Source organism: Zootoca vivipara, chromosome 9 (assembly GCF_963506605.1).
Source record: "Zootoca vivipara chromosome 9, rZooViv1.1, whole genome shotgun sequence".
Lineage (NCBI taxonomy): Eukaryota > Metazoa > Chordata > Lepidosauria > Squamata > Lacertidae > Zootoca > Zootoca vivipara.
In genome coordinates, this window is record NC_083284.1 from 51612253 (window position 1) to 51628228 (window position 15976).

Genomic DNA, 15976 nt, shown 5'->3' on the forward strand with positions numbered 1-15976 from the left:
TTAAATGCAGAAATATTTATTTTGGTTTCCTTCATTGGTTTTTGAAAATTTTGGTTTATAAAATATAGAAATAGCCAACACTAAGCAAACATTTGAACTCCAATGTAACAAGTGACTTAATACTCTAAGAGTATTGGCTTGGCTGTGCAATTATGGTACATATGTATGAAATTATACAACTGAGTAGTGCATTACAGTTACACAATCTTTAGTGCAAACTTCATTGTGCTTGTTTACATATATTTAAACAGGAATTTATGACTTGCTATGTGGAAAAAACCTCAAGCATGGATTATTACAAGGCATCTCAATTTCACGCCCCCCCCCCCACCAAAATGAAATACAGGTGCAGATACATGGCAACTGAAATATCTTTCCCTACTCCATGCCTAATGAAAGAATGTCCCATGTTAAACCACATCCCAGTGGCTGGCTTTTTTGTATATTGGAGATCAGAAAGTGAGAATAGTGTGAGGCAGAAGCCAACTTTGCACAAAGATCATCAAGTTAAAAGTGGCCAAGGTTAAGCCTGTTCTGGCAATCTAGTGGCCAACAATGAATGAGCATGACCCTTAGTCCCAGCACTGGAACTCCATCCACATGCATGCTACAGCATGATATTGCAATGGCCCAACCATCTCTGGAGCTCATGAAGTCAATATGTATTGCATTGGTAGTTTCATCTAGATTCCTAGGGCGTAAGACACACCCAGAAGAGCTTCAAAGGAGTCAACAGGAAACCAAAGCAGCCAAGTTTCTGCCAGCGTCCTAAGGGACCTGCCTTTCTCAATGTACACTAAAAATCTCCATGGGGCGGAAACCACCAGCTGCACAATATACTAAAGACAATAAAATGTGCTAGCAACACACACACACACACACATCCCTTTACATGCCTTGGAGAGAGTCACATTTTTGGCTGAGGAAGTCTTAAATAACTTACAAATCACATAGATACCATTTACAGTTTTAAGGCGCATTGAAGAAGTTGTATGTCACCATAAAAAATGGTCTGCAACACAAGTGGACAGTAAGGCAGTGTTCCATTTTCTTCAGTTTTCCTATGTCGAGTACCCCTTTGCGTACAAGTTAATGATTGCACTGTTTCTTTCCATATATTTGCTGTAGTCAATTTAGAGATATGAAGGTCAATAGCAAATGCCATTCTCTCCAACACTTTTCCTCAGTTACATCTGTATATTGGCATAGAGTTCTTCTATCTGGGACTTGAAGTATTTGCGTAGCTCCGGTCTCTTTGCCTTTAATGTTGGCGTTAGCAGGCCATTCTCAACAGAGAACATTTCAGGGTGAAGGGTAATGCCTTTGACCTGGAAAGATAAGACAGGAAGTAAGATTTTGCATACTTTTTTCATTAACTAGTATTAACAGCAAATTGGTATTTTGGAATATATGAGATAATGTTCAGAACAGTTTGTTCTAAGTGATTTATGTTAGGAATACTCAGCAGTATAACTCTGCAAAGTAGGATTTAACAATGAAAACTAAAGGAAAAGTTAGAAAATAAAAAATAAACCAATAAAATATGTCTAGAAGATTATTTTATATTGTTCACAAGCATGCTAGTTGATGAGGCTGAATTTTTTGTAATATTTTGTGGTACCACTGAAGATGATCACTTGGGTTGAAATACATCCAGTTATTATAGCATTTTCTTTGAATTTATTACTATTTGTACATCACAGCATTTATTACTGATACACACACAAACACAGTGCTAGGCATATTCTATTGGTTATATTTTGTCAATTTATATTTTAAACTTTTGATCTTAAAACTTCTTTCATTACTTGTTTGCAGCATTAGGTTTTTTCTCTCTTCCTGATAAAATTACATAACTGACACTCAAAAGGGAAAGAGAAAGACACCTTTATTCTATTCCCTATTGCAGTAACAGTGGGATGAAATTAAGATCTATTCTCAAAAATCAGCCCCACAGATTCAAGTTTGTTCTAAAATTAGAGCATTGATTCAATAATGAACCAGTTAAAGTTTCCAGCTGCTAAACTATGCAAATAAAGCAGTTTAACATGAAATCAAAGTACAAATATTATAGTTGAAACTTCAAAGAGATACTCACCTGTTCAAAGGACTTCAAGCCAAACTCTTTCCCAACTTTCAGCAGGTCTTCCAGAATATATTTTTTGGTGTCCTATTGGGATTCAGAATAATAAGAATTATAGAACAATACTGAGAGAAAGTATTTCTGAACTATTTGTGGACCACCTATCAAAAGTGCACAGGTTTCATTGTGCATCTTTATCCACCCCTCACCGGCATGTGTTCATTTCAGATATAAAAGGGAGTAGCTAGCTGTACATGCATAGGTCCCCCCATGAGACTGAATGTTCCAGTAATCCAGGACTTTCAATTGCTTGATGGAAACGTATGAGTAGTCACCACCACATAGACCAGAGGTGGCTAAGCTTTCGTGGACTGAGGGCCACATTGACCCCTAGTCAACCCTCTAGGCAATGCTAGCCAGAGCATAAAAGCAGACTGGGCTGATGTGTAGACATTGTGATGAGGCTAGCAGGTGTAACCCCTGTTCACCTGCCACGCTGTGGTCTCAGGAGCAGAATGGATGCCTGGATGAAGCTTATGAAAAGTGTGGGAAGAAAAGACTTCTATAAATTACAGATCCAATCCCTTACCTTGCTCCTGCATAGTTCTTCATAGGTGCCTCCCAGTCCTTTTTTCTTGGCCCAGCTACACAAAACATCTGGATCTGGTACTACAATTCCTATTAGGAAAGCCTAAATAGAAGTAAGGGAGCATGTTAGAAGCTGCCCACTGAGAATTCATTTTAGAAGTTTCTCTGAGAACCACCCACCCCACAAAGTGCAGTCAAGTAGCAAGCTATGCTATTGTCGATGCTATTGAGGGGTTTGTTGCATCACTGCAGGTAGAAGAAGACACGATGAAGAGATCAGATTTGCCTTTCGATAACAAAGCATAATATTTTTATTCCAGTGGGTTTAAATCTTGGTGCTGAGTTATTAGGTTTGGGTCATTGTTTTTAGCTCATTATGATGGTCTCAAATTAGGTTGCCCTTCTTAAAGGTCTCACTGCAGGTTTGAAAATGGGATGTAAATATTTAAATAAATCTGCCCTAAAATTCTAAGGACTTCACATTTAAGACTCAACATTTATGGAAGAATGTTTCCCGGCATAGATTAGAAATTCATCAAGGCATTACTAGGTGCCTGGCTTGTATCAGGTAGCCTAAATGTACACATTAGTACTACTACAGAAACAAATATCTTTTTATAAATTGGCTTTTCCCAAATAAGCAATATCACTTTTTATATTTTACAAACAGCTCTTTGCTAGTCTAACCTGTCCAGAAGTAAGCATTTTATCTAATTGTAAATAAAATCCACTAACAACTTTAAAAAATATGCTTACGTGCCCCATTTAGAAGGCTATTTCTAATAGACATTTAAGGTAAACAGATACCTACATACCTGCAAACTTTCACCATAGACAAATATCTGGGCAACAGGCTCACTCCTCATATAAACATTCTCTATTTTTTCTGGTGCAATATATTCTCCTTGTGCAAGTTTGAATATATGTTTTTTCCTGTCAATTATCTTCAGTGTACCATTCTGTAACACAATAATAATAGTCAGCCTACTCCTAAGAACTGTTCACGTAATGAATTCAGGACCACATTGGTCCATGAACAATAATACAAGTGCTAGCAGAAGCCTCAACAGAAGGAATAGTTCACAGTAGCATTTGACCTTGCTCATTATCTTTGAATCATCTGGAACAACTGGATCTATCTGTCTACAGTGGTACCTTGACTTACGAGTGCCTCGACTTCCGAAGGTTTCGACTTCCGAAGTCCGCTAACTCGGAAGTATTTTCGCCAAATGCGCAGAAGCGGCACATGCAGCCTGTGCATGTGCAAAATCACGCTTTGCACATGTGCAAAATGGACGCTTCGACTTACGAAGGTTTCGACTTATGAAGAGCGCCGCGGAACGGATCGCCTTCGTAACTCGAGGTACAACTGTATATCTATATCTATATATAATTTATGCCTACATTAGAACAAGCAACAATTGCTTGAGTATCAGTTATTAGCATGTTACAAACAAGTGTGAAATAAATAAATCAAAGATTCATTCATTTACATTCATTGCATAATACACTGTCCCAACTTTGTCAATGGTGATGGGATGAATGCCTCAGACCACCTAGAACGCATTCCCAGGTTCTCCTGGTAAAGAGGCCTCAGCTGCTACAGTGGTGTATTGTCTCCCTCCTCCATTTGATGGCTGGGTACTAAATGTTCTGAGCTGCTTAATCATCTGTCTTGGGGAAGAGTCTGAAATGCCTGGCATTCTATGTATTAAGGTTGGTATCCCAGGAGGGATACTATGCAACTTAGCTTTGCAGTTTGAACCCTTTCAGGTATACTGTGCAGCTGTGTTCTGGTGGCAGCACACTCTACTACAACAATTTGCTGCAATTGATCCACTGTAGCAATCGGGACCTCCTGGAGGTGCAGTTGCTGTGACTGATCCACCTCTTCCTGCCCCCACAGGTAATCAGAGGGCTGCACTGCTAAATCCCTGGGCATATTCATCCATTCCTCCATTGTCGATATATCGATCCACAGCTGGGCCTTTCTACTAGTTGTCTAACAGCTGCAGATGGAATGCCAACATAAAGAAATGTAGTAATTGTGGTAATACGAATTTTGCATTGTCTTAACTCCACTGAAAGGCCAGCTTCTACATCACAATCCTGATGGTGGTGTTGACTGACCCTTAAGTTAAGTATAGTACAGTGTTTCCCAACCAGTGTGCCTCCAGATGTTTTGGGACTACAACTCCCATCATCCCTAGCTAGCAAGACCAGTGGTCAGGAATGATGGAAGTTGTAGTCCCAAAACATCTGGAGGCACACTGGTTGGGAAACACTGGTATTGTAGCTTGAAGAAATGGTCTGCGTTCAAGTCAGAATGAAACTGGTTCAGTATAAAAAACAAAGGTGCATTGCTGTCACCAGTGTTGTTTATTCTCAGATTCCTCTCGCCTATTTGGAAGCTTCACATTTCTGGCATCTGTTGCTGTTCCCTTATTTGACATTACCGGTATTTTCCTCTTTTCCATCCCTTGTAGAATTAAACCAAGTAGTCACCACCCCAGTCTGAATGCTGTTTCTGTCATTAACCTGTTTTCCCCCCTGTAATTAACTTCATATTATTCAGTGCTTTGGCTTGCCATCCAGATGACACTTGTACAACAGACAATTTGATCTACACATGCAGACAAGGACATGCTTAAGTTACTTCTAAAGCCTTAGCAGTATGATGCTGCATCAAATCACACAGACTTTTTTTGTGAGTGAAGCTTAAGAGAACATTGGGTTGTGTTCCACTAAGTCCTACTTGGAGCAGGCCCATAAAAATCAATAAACTACATTAGTTGTATCCATTAACTTCAATGGGTCTACTCTGAGTAGGATTAGTAATGGGCCAACCATCGTTCTTACTAACTTGCACTAATTTTTGCATTTTAATTGGTTTCTGATTAAAGGACTGAAGCAGCCTTCTGGTACCTTTCCCATTCTAACCTGAGACACTCTTAAATGAGGATAAAACATGTTTGTGAAGTTAAAAAAGAGAATGCAAAGAGGAAAGAAGATATGTAGGGCATGGACAATGGAAAGACTGGACACCTCTATCTGTGGAATTAAAGCAATGGCAAACTATCTTGAAATTTGTTATGTCTCAAAATGCTCGATTCACAGGTTTACTTACTGGTAACCATTTCCCGATATCTCCGGTGTGTACCCAGCCATCTTTGTCAAGAACTTCTGCAGTCTTTTCAGGTTCCTTCAGATAGCCTAGGAACACATTTGGCCCTTTTACGCAAACCTGAAAAAGAATGAAACACATGGTCTGTAAAAAATATATCTGCAAAACAGGTTTCTCCTATTAAGTGTTTCTTTTTTAATAAAAAATCATTTATTAGTTTTCCAATACAAACAGCCAATTATAATATTCCAAATACAATATTCCAATTAAAAACAATAAACTAAAAAAAACACAACCAAATTGTAATCCAAATTGTTAATTATTAATTTTTCCCAGGCTCCCCATAGTCTGGACCTCTGAAGCATATTTCCGATGTCTTATTCCTGATCTTCTGTTGTTTTCCTGTTTTCCACATTCCAATCTTATCTCTTTAAAGTTCTCCGTCCCTGGCTCTGCAATTCTCTCTTTTTTTTTTTTTGAAAAAGACTTTATTGTTTAAAATAATACAGAGTAGAACATATGCATGATATGAATACAACGATAGTTTCCTCCTCGTCGTATCTCATACAAAAGAAAAATAAATAAATACAGAAGAACTAAATACATAATTCAAAATACAAAATAAATTCTTCTTCGCAATGTGAACCGTATATTATCTTTATGTTAAATCCTATTTCTTCCTTCTTAGAAACTTCCCGTCCTTCCAATATTACACTTCCAAATTCTTTGTTTTCTACGGGTCTTCGTTATAACTTTCTTCCTTTCTTCTCAATTTTCCCTTAATCTCATTTTTATATTACAAACGTTAATCTATATCTGCCAATATGGAATTATTAGGATAATACATTTTTAAGTATTTTTTGTAGACCTTCCACTCTTTGGATACTTTTTGTGTTGATGATTCTCTTACTGAGTCAGTGAGTTTAGCCAGTTGTACATATTCTAACATAAGTGTTTGCCACTCCAATATAGTGGGTAAGGTCTCACTCTTCCACTTTCTTGCCACTAATACCCTGGCCGCAGTCATTGCATACAGCAGTAAGGATTTTGTTTCTTTTGGAGTTTCTGGTGGTAGTATGTTTAATAAGAATAGTTCCGGCCTTTTTTTTATTGACTGTTTAAATAGTTTTTTGATTTCTTCGTATATATTATTCCAATATCTTTTAATTTCCTGGCAGGTCCACCACATGTGGTAATATGTTCCAATTTCTTTTTTACAACGCCAGCATTGGGGACTTGGTCCTCCATACATTTTTGCAAGTTTTTTGGGGGTATAGTGCCACCTATAGAATACTTTCATATTATTCTCCTGCAGACTATAGCATGCTGTGAATTTCATATTATCAGCCCACATTTTCTCCCATTGATCCATTTGTATGTTGTGGCCGATGTCCTGGGCCCACTTAATCATCACAGCTTTAGTCTGCTCCTCCTTTGTTTCCCACTCCAGGAGGTGATCATATACCAAGGAAATATTCTTCTTTTTAATCCTGATTAAATTTGTTTCAAATTTTGACGTTTCAGTTGCCAATCCTTCCTTTATATCTGTTTTAAATTTTTGATTTAATTGAAAGTATTGAAACCAATCCGTTAGATGTTTTTTGATTTCCTCATGTTCTTTCAACACTAATTTTCCTTCTTTGATTTCTAATACATCTCTATATGTTAGCCAATCATTTCTCATATTTCTTCTTTTCACCGCTACTGCTTCTAGCGGTGATGTCCAGAGTGGAATTTTTGGTTCTAATATTCCTTTGTATTTGGTCCAAATATTAAACAAAGATTTCCTTACTATATGATTTAAAAAACCCCTGTGTGCTTTGATTTTCCCATATATTAAATAGGAGTGCCATCCGAACCTCGTGTCGTGGCCTTCAAGATCTAAAATATCCGTTCTTTCTAATTTAATCCATTCTCCCAACCAGATTAATCCTGCTGCTGCGTGATAGAGTTCTAGATCAGGCAAGGCAAATCCTCCTCTTGTTTTCTTATCAATCAGAAGTTGGTGCTTTATTCTAGGCTTCTTGCCATTCCACACAAATCTTGCTATCTCCCTTTTCCACTCTTTAAAGCATTTAGATCCTCCTAATATTGGGATGGCTTGAAATAAGAACATCATCTTTGGCAAGATGTTCATCTTAACTGCCGATATTCTCCCCCATAGTGATAGGTGCAGTTTGTTCCACATTTCCATATTTCTTTTTATATCCTTCCATGTTCGGTTATAGTTGTCTTCATATAGATTTAAATTATTATTTGATATCCAAATTCCTAGATATTTTCCTTTATTTGTTATTTCTAGTCCTGTTTTTTCCTGTAGTTTCTTTTTCTCTTCCTGTCTTAAGTTTTTGGTTATCATTTTTGTTTTTTGAAGATTTATTTTCATTCCCATTAGTTTCCCAAAATTTACAACTGTTTCCATCACCACTGGTATACTCTGTTGGGGGTCCTGAGTTGTTACGATCAGGTCGTCGGCAAATGCTTTTAACTTATACACCCTTTCCCCGACTTTTATTCCTAATATAGTTTCTTTACTTCTAATTTCCTGTAGAAGGGGCTCTAGCGCTAGAATAAAGAGTAAGGGTGATACTGGACAGCCCTGCCTTGTTCCTTTACCTATTTTGATTTTCTCTGTCACATTACCATTAACCAATAATCTCGCTGATTGTTTGCTATATATGGCTCCTATTCCCTTTCTAAACTTTTCCCCGATGTTCATTATTTCTAGTTGTTTCTTTATGTACTGCCACGAGACATTATCGAATGCCTTTTCTGCATCCAGGAGTAACAATGCTGCTTCTCTTTCGTTGTTAACTTCCAGAAATTCTATTATGTCCACAATGTTTCTTGTGTTGTCTGTTATTGATCTTCCTGGAAGGAACCCTGCTTGATCTGGGTGTATAACCTCCTGTAAGGCTTCCTTTAATCTATTGGCAAGTATGTTTGCGAAAATTTTGTAATCGCAGTTTAGGAGCGAGATTGGTCTGAAGTTTGACATCAGTTCCAAATCTCCTCCTTGCTTGGGGATAAGAGTAATATACGCCTCTGACCAAGAGTCAGGCATTGTGCCACTTTCTAAAATTTTATTCATAATCTCCTTAAGCGGCGTTGTCAATATTTCTGCCAGTTTTTTGTAATATTCCGATGGTAGACCATCGGGACCCGGTGATTTGCCTGTTTTTAATTTCTGTATTGCTCTCATTATTTCAGTTTCCGATATTGGGTTATTTAATTTTTGTAATTTCTCCTCTCTTATGTCAGGTATTTTATGTTGTTGTAGATATTTCCCTATCTGTTCTTCTTTTCCTACCTCCGGTTTGTATAGGTTTTCGTAGAATTTCACGAACTTTTTAGTTATTAAGAAGGGGTCATCTATTGTTTTCTCTCCCACTCTTATTCTATTTATTTGTTTTCCCAATTCTCTCTTTTTCAGCTGCCACGCAAGGTATTTTCCGGGCTTATTTGCAAATTCAATACAGTAGACACTGGCTCTGCAATTCTCAATCCTGTCCAAAATCATATACAGTGGTACCTTGACTTACGAAGACGATCCATTCCGCGGTCGTCTTTGTAAGTCGAGGTTTTCATAGGTCGAAGTGCCGCTACGGCGCATGCGCGACCGCACGCACCGAAAAGACTTCCGGAGGCTTCGACTTCGGAAGTCGAATTCTTTGGAAGTCGAAGCCTTTGTAAGTCAAGGTATGACACTATCCTTACATCCATCAAGCACAGTTGTATTTAAAAATGTCTATTTTTTCAACTTGTTTGTTAGTGCAGCTTCTCCTTCCTCATTCCAATCGCTGATCCAGGCTGTTATCTAAATCTTCTTTTGAAGTTTTATGATGCAGCAACTCCCAAATTATAATAAAGTTGTTACGTTATTCCCTCCGGTGCTGTTGTCCAACTCTGTCTTTGATGTTAGGCATATGTTTGCACTCCACAGATATAAATCATTTGGCAATCGATCAGCTTTCGGAGACCACACAATCCCCCTTCCCGGGCCCTAGGAGGGTGGCTGCTAGACATCCATTTTGGGATGTCTCTCTCACCCTTAATGAAAGTCATGCAAACAAATGCTCTGTATTTTATTTCAAATTATTGTCTCGAATCACTGCAAAGTCAGCCAACAAGCATCTCCCTCTTCCCTCAAAACAGGGAGAAACTTTCATTTTTCTATTTTTGCTGCGTCACAGGCGCCATCTTAATTCTTTTCTTTATCAAGTCTTTCAAACCAAACAAAGTTGCGCAGTTGAGCATTTAATTATAAATAGAAGTCCATCTGTACTCCTCAAAATAAATTAGGTCTCTTAATGAGGCTTGGCGTAGAAAACCAGTTATAAGTATTGAAGTGAAGAAAGCACATATCAGTCCTCCTCCATAATCCAAACATCATGACGAGAATCAGGTTTGAAGTCTGAGCTTAAACACCAGGGACTGCACAATTCTGTAGGTTTTTTCTCAGTCTTCTCCGGTCCAGACTATGTCTGCTTATTGTCCAAATCTAATTATTTTATCAAAGCAGATATTTCCGGCTATGGGAGTGGCCTTGGAGAGTGCCAGCCATACCATGCTTTTTGACCCAGTGTCCTGCCACTTGCACAATGCAAGCTGGCAATCTCAGACAATCTGCGGGTCTTTGAGACAGTCCTCCCCCATCTTGGGGAGTCTGCCAGGGCTAATTACCCCCATATCAGCCCTGAATTACTGGCACGGCTGGGGTCTGATCGTATGGGAGTCAGCCATTTCCCACCACCGGAAACAGGAGGCCTCCTATTAAGTGTTTCAATGTTAGGAAGGAGTGGGAGTAAAGCTCATTTACTGTAGCCAGTGCATCTCACTCAAGAGCGATTCTCTCTAATCTCATGCTTTAGTGATATTACCAGAGCATTTGTTTCTGTTTGTCAAACTGCATTGATCGAGATCACAATCTGAGGTCATTAAACTGAGTGAGATTTTTAAAAAATAGTTTCTATGGATATAGATCGTATTTATTTTTAAACAATGGGTACAATTTGAGACGGAGGACTCCTGGCATAGGTCCATTCTTAGGATTTTGAGTGCTACTTACCTCACCCTCTCCTTTGGCAGCAAAATAATTCATTTCTTCAACATCAACAAGCTTTACAATGTTGCAAGGCATTGGGGCACCAACGTGACCTATTTGTTGGATAAATAATGTCTTTAAGCATGTGGCAATAGTACTCACTTTATAACTATAGATCTACATAAGCAGAAGTGGCGTCATTCACACTGCAATCTTTATTGTTTTCTCATGGTCCCAAGCCTGAGTTTTGAATGTTTCAAAGAGTACTTTGACCTCAGCTTTTTAAAGTTGTATTAAGGCTCCCAGCCATCACACTGATCAAAACAAACTCTTCTAGAGTCAACTCATACATTCCAAATTTGCTGATGGTCATTGACTATAGAGATCCATGTGACATAGATGATACACTGGAGACTGCAGTGTATGGTATTGCTTCAGTGATGGCATTGCTGCATCTGTATGTAATGCCCAGTGCTTTGTTACCACAATACCTTATTTGCGTTACACTAGGCTTTCCATGTATGCATTTGCATCCAAGGCTTAGGTTCATTAAAGTAGCTAGACCTGTGATTAGCTACCGTGTTTATCTGTTCTTATCAAAATAACCAGTAGGAACCTGACTGAGTTCAAGTGCAGCCAGGCAAGCTGGTACTTAGTGCATAATTTTTATTTTTATTTTATTTATTAAATTAGTATACTGCACTTGATCCGTAGATCTCAGAGTGGTTAACAACATAAATATATAAGATTTTAAAAACACAAAATACATTAGAAAACAAGGACTAAAACAACAAATAAATAAAACCCCTCCCCTTCCCGCAAACACATTTAAAAAGGAATAGGGTGATAATCAGCCAAAGGCCTGAGGCCTAAAAGTGTATCATGAAGGCACCAGCCGAACCTCCTTAAGGAGAGCATTCCACTAACAGGGAGCCACTGCAGAAAAGCCCTGTTCTTGCATTGCTACCCTCAGGACCTCTCAAAGAGGAGGCATACAAAGAAGGACATCAGAGGATGATCTCAGGGTCTGGGTAGGTCAGGCTTCCTCAACCTTGGCACTCCAGATGTTTTGAGACACCCCTGACCACTGGACCATCATCCCCGACCACTGGTCCTGCTAGCTAGGGATCATGGGAGTTGTAGGCCAAAAACATCTGGAGGGCCGAGGTTGAGGAAGCCTGGGGTAGGTTCATATGGAGAGATGTGGTCCTTGAGGTATTGTGATCCTGATCCATTTAAGGCTTTATAGGTCAAAAACAAGACTTTGAACTGGGCCTGGAAACTAATTGGCAGCCAATGTAGTCAAGCAAGAAACGGTGTAATATGAAGATGGCGTTTGAGGCAGTAGCTTCAAGCAGTGTATTATGCTCATACTGTTCTGTCCCAAGCAACCTGGCCGCCAAATTCTGCCCCAGCTAAAGTTTCTGAACTGTCTTCAGAGAAGATGCTGTGGCACTTTTAAGATGGGCTGGTTCTGCTATCATGAACTTCCACGGCCAATCTCCACCAGATATATGGAATATACTGTCAATTCCAGTCTAATGTGGAAATGAAATGCAAATTGAAAAGCTCCACGCTCTGTGGGATTGCACAGAGCAGAACAGCAAGACTCCCTTTTTTTCCAGAACACCAGGTGGACTACTACTAGAAGCAAGACAACTTTCCTTTCCTTGCACTAACAATCCATAAACTTCTTTGGAAGGCTCACTTCATGCTTGAGTTACCATGCCATCTTTTTAACAACATTTCAAGAAAGAACACAGAAGCCCTACCAGCGGTCCAGTCACCAGGTACTGTTAGGGAACATCCAGCTGTGCATTCTGTCTGTCCATAGCCTTCATAAAACTGTTAAGCAGAGTATACAAATTAGCCATTAGAGCTTTTATTGCCCCTCTCCTGTTTCGTTGTTCCTTTAACTCAAAAAACAGAACTGTAGGCGATATGCAGGCTAAGCTTTGCATCCTATAAACGTAGGATTCATTTTTGCTAAGCTATCCATGGTCTCTCTGCCTTCCTGCACTACCAGTATTTTCAGTAGGAATTCCAACATATACCTCGGGTTAAGTACACTTCAGGTTGAGTACTTTCAATTTAAGTACCCTGTTTCTCATATTTTAAGACATACCCATAAAATAAGCCATAGCAGGATTTTTAAGCATTCAAGGAATATAAGCCATACCCTGAAAATAAGACATAGTGATAGGCGCAGCAGCAATGCTGGCCGCGGCAGGAGGAGGAGGAAAAAAAATAAGACATCCCTTGAAAATAAGCCATAGTGTGGTTTTTTGAGGAAAAAATAAATATAAGACGTGTCTTATAATATGAGAAACACGGTACTCTGCGGACCTGTCTGGAACGGATTAATCCACTTTCCATTACTTTCAATGGGAAAGTTCGCTTCAGGTTAAGTACGCTTCAGGTTAAGTACGGACTTCCAGAACCAATTAAGTACTTAACCTGAGATACCACTGTACACTACAGAATTGTCTTTAGTGAGTGATCACAAGTCTATAGCTTTGTTAGAAGATTTGAACAAAATCCCATCTGCTTTCAATTTGGAGCGTTTTCTGAAATACATTCTTGTAGTTTTAATAATAAACATTAGCATCCAGCCCCTGGCCTAACATTATACCTAAAGGCAAAACCCACTGAATTGTGGAAGCACGTCTCCCTCTTTTAAGTGTGCATTGGGAATGGGAGATTTTCACTCATGGGCATAATGCTTTCAGAAGGACAGACATGTAAGTCTGTTGCAGCAAAATCAACAAGTAGTCTTGTGTCACCTTACGACAAAGAAAATTTATTATGGCATACGTTTCCGTGGACTACTGTCCACTTCATGGAAATACCGTGCTATCAAAAAGAGAGCTAGTTTTTGTAGTGAGGCATCTAATGACATGTACTAGAAGTGATCCCCCCCCCAAATACATCCTTAGAGTGAGGCAACCTGCACATCAGCTTCTCTCCTACTCAAATTCTACTCTTTTTAGTTATACTTTAACACTATGAGGAAAGTATGGCGTTTATACTCTTGACATTAAAAAAAAATGCTTTAAGGAAACTTTACGAAATAACAAGTAAACCAGATTTACAGTTCAGTCACAATCCAAACTCACCTGACAACCAAGAGCTGCTCTTAGGAAGGTCAGTACATTGGCAGAAACAGGAGCTGCTCCTGTTATCATTAGCCTGACTTTTCCTCCCAGATTTGCCTGAAAAGGGGGGGGAAAGCTATGGTGAGTGGCACTTGGATATACATCTCAATGTGACTCAAATGTGCAAATCCCATTGATTGTTTCTATGTACATGTGAGTTAGGTGAATAAAGAGATTATTCCTTAGGACAGTATTCACTGTACCACTGGCTGCGTTGTTCCATGACACAGCAATGAAGATCAGTGGCCATTCTAAAACCAAGCATGTACAGTAGAAGGCAATTTTCATTTGTTTAATTCATTTATTAAAAGTATATCCTGCCTTCCTTCCAAAGGAGCTGAGGGCAGGATGACTGCATAATAAATTAATGTGCAAGTGGGCTCTTTATTGGGATTGTTTGAAGCCATCCTCTTGAAAGTGGATGTTTCTGCCATGCAGGGTGTACTTGTAACCCAATTGCTTCTGCCCCCTCCAGTGAGCACACTATTTTACCTGTATTTTACTGAAAATCATTTTATCCCACAGGCTGTTATTTCTAATTATGCCACTTCTAAGTTCCGCTTCTTTCCTCTTGGAAGCAAAATCCAATATCCACCGCTTAAATGAAGTATTTGCTTGGCTAAAGATCTGAGAAGAGAGACCATTTTTTATTATGTTTGCAACAAAAAAATTGCATGGGTCATTTATTGGCTTATTGATACCGGTTCACCGAGCAAATCCTAGAGGCAACTTTGCTTGTGATGTCTGTGCTGATGGCTACAGGCAGGTTCACCAAGATGCAAAGTGTGCTCTTCTGAACTTGTAAGGGAAGTGAGAAGGAAAGCATGGACTGTATTTGATTGCTCATGGACTTACTTTATCAAACATTCTGTTCAGAAGTCTTGGCACAACTGGAAACACTGTAGGCTGCAAAGTTTTTAAGTCATCCATAAGTAGCCTGATGTCTCCCTGGAAAAATCCTATCCGAGCTCCATGACAGAGAATCACACACTGTTGAACGACACCATATAGAGAATTAAAACCAAACCCACCTGGCTGGATAAGTAGATTTGCCCAAGTTAAAAATTAGGGACATTCTGCATATTTTCTAAGTGTAGTTTAATGCATTCTTTACTCTCTTCTGGCATATCACAAGTTTAACTGCTTAGCAATAGCTAGACTCTGACCAAGTATCTTTACCAAGAAAAACATTGCTGTTTAAGCAACTTATTTCCATCATTTTTGCCTCACACACCCAACTAAAACAAAAGTTACAGTCCTCAATATGTTCCGCGCCCCAGTGCCAATGAGCATGCAAATGTTTGACTAATCTGGTTCACACTGTGTTTCCTGCCTCACAATCTAGCACCAAGATTGGTACTAGGTGGCCCTGCCACACGTTGCCGTGGCTAATCCCTGTGACTGCCACCACCCTCTGTCAATCCATGATGTATCCCGCCCGCTCCTCCCCCACCCCAGGTTTTCCCTGTGATTTCCCCCACCCTGTCCCGTCCCATGACATATCACTCCCCCTCTTCCCCCCCACCCCGGGTCATCCCTGTGACTTGCCCCACCGTGTCCTGACCTATCCTGTCCCCTCCCCACCCCCAACCCCACCCAGGCAAGTCAGTACCTCTATTCGGCCTAGTCCGTAAAGGCTTCGGCCTAGTATGTAAACGGCAGCTGAGGTGCTGTTGAGAGGGATTGTTCTATAGCTGTAGTACCAGTGTAGCCACCGCTAGAGGGCACTGGTTTGCAACCTGGTTCTTTTCCCAGAATGCATTTTCGTCTGAGTGGTGTGTTTTGAAACACGGGGTTTGGGGGGTTTTACCAGGCACAGGTGTGACATATGTCTTTGAAAATGGTGTGGGCTTGCTCTCATTCGCATGCGGCATTGTGTCAAAATTTGAACACAATCAGTCAAGCGGTTTTGGTGAAACGTGGATACTAATGGACATGGCCAGTTTACATTTATATATATATATATATATAGATTTATGCTT

The 15976-nt window shown here is 39.5% G+C and overlaps 1 protein-coding gene across 11 annotated transcripts in view; it reads right to left on the minus strand.

Annotated features, from left to right (window-relative positions):
• ACSL1 (acyl-CoA synthetase long chain family member 1) overlaps window positions 1–15976 on the minus strand; it is a 54618-nt gene continuing 38642 nt past the window's right edge. For all 11 annotated transcript variants that reach the window (XM_035111722.2, XM_035111723.2, XM_035111729.2 and 8 more), the window contains 10 exons: window positions 14850–14984; window positions 14487–14621; window positions 13956–14051; window positions 12612–12684; window positions 10864–10952; window positions 5799–5915; window positions 3487–3630; window positions 2673–2774; window positions 2099–2170; window positions 1–1328 (listed from right to left, as the gene is read on the minus strand). In XM_035111722.2, the coding sequence (XP_034967613.2) occupies window positions 1188–1328; window positions 2099–2170; window positions 2673–2774; window positions 3487–3630; window positions 5799–5915; window positions 10864–10952; window positions 12612–12684; window positions 13956–14051; window positions 14487–14621; window positions 14850–14984 (1104 nt within the window). In that variant the 3' untranslated portion in view covers window positions 1–1187. The remainder of the gene's footprint in view (window positions 1329–2098; window positions 2171–2672; window positions 2775–3486; window positions 3631–5798; window positions 5916–10863; window positions 10953–12611; window positions 12685–13955; window positions 14052–14486; window positions 14622–14849; window positions 14985–15976) is intronic.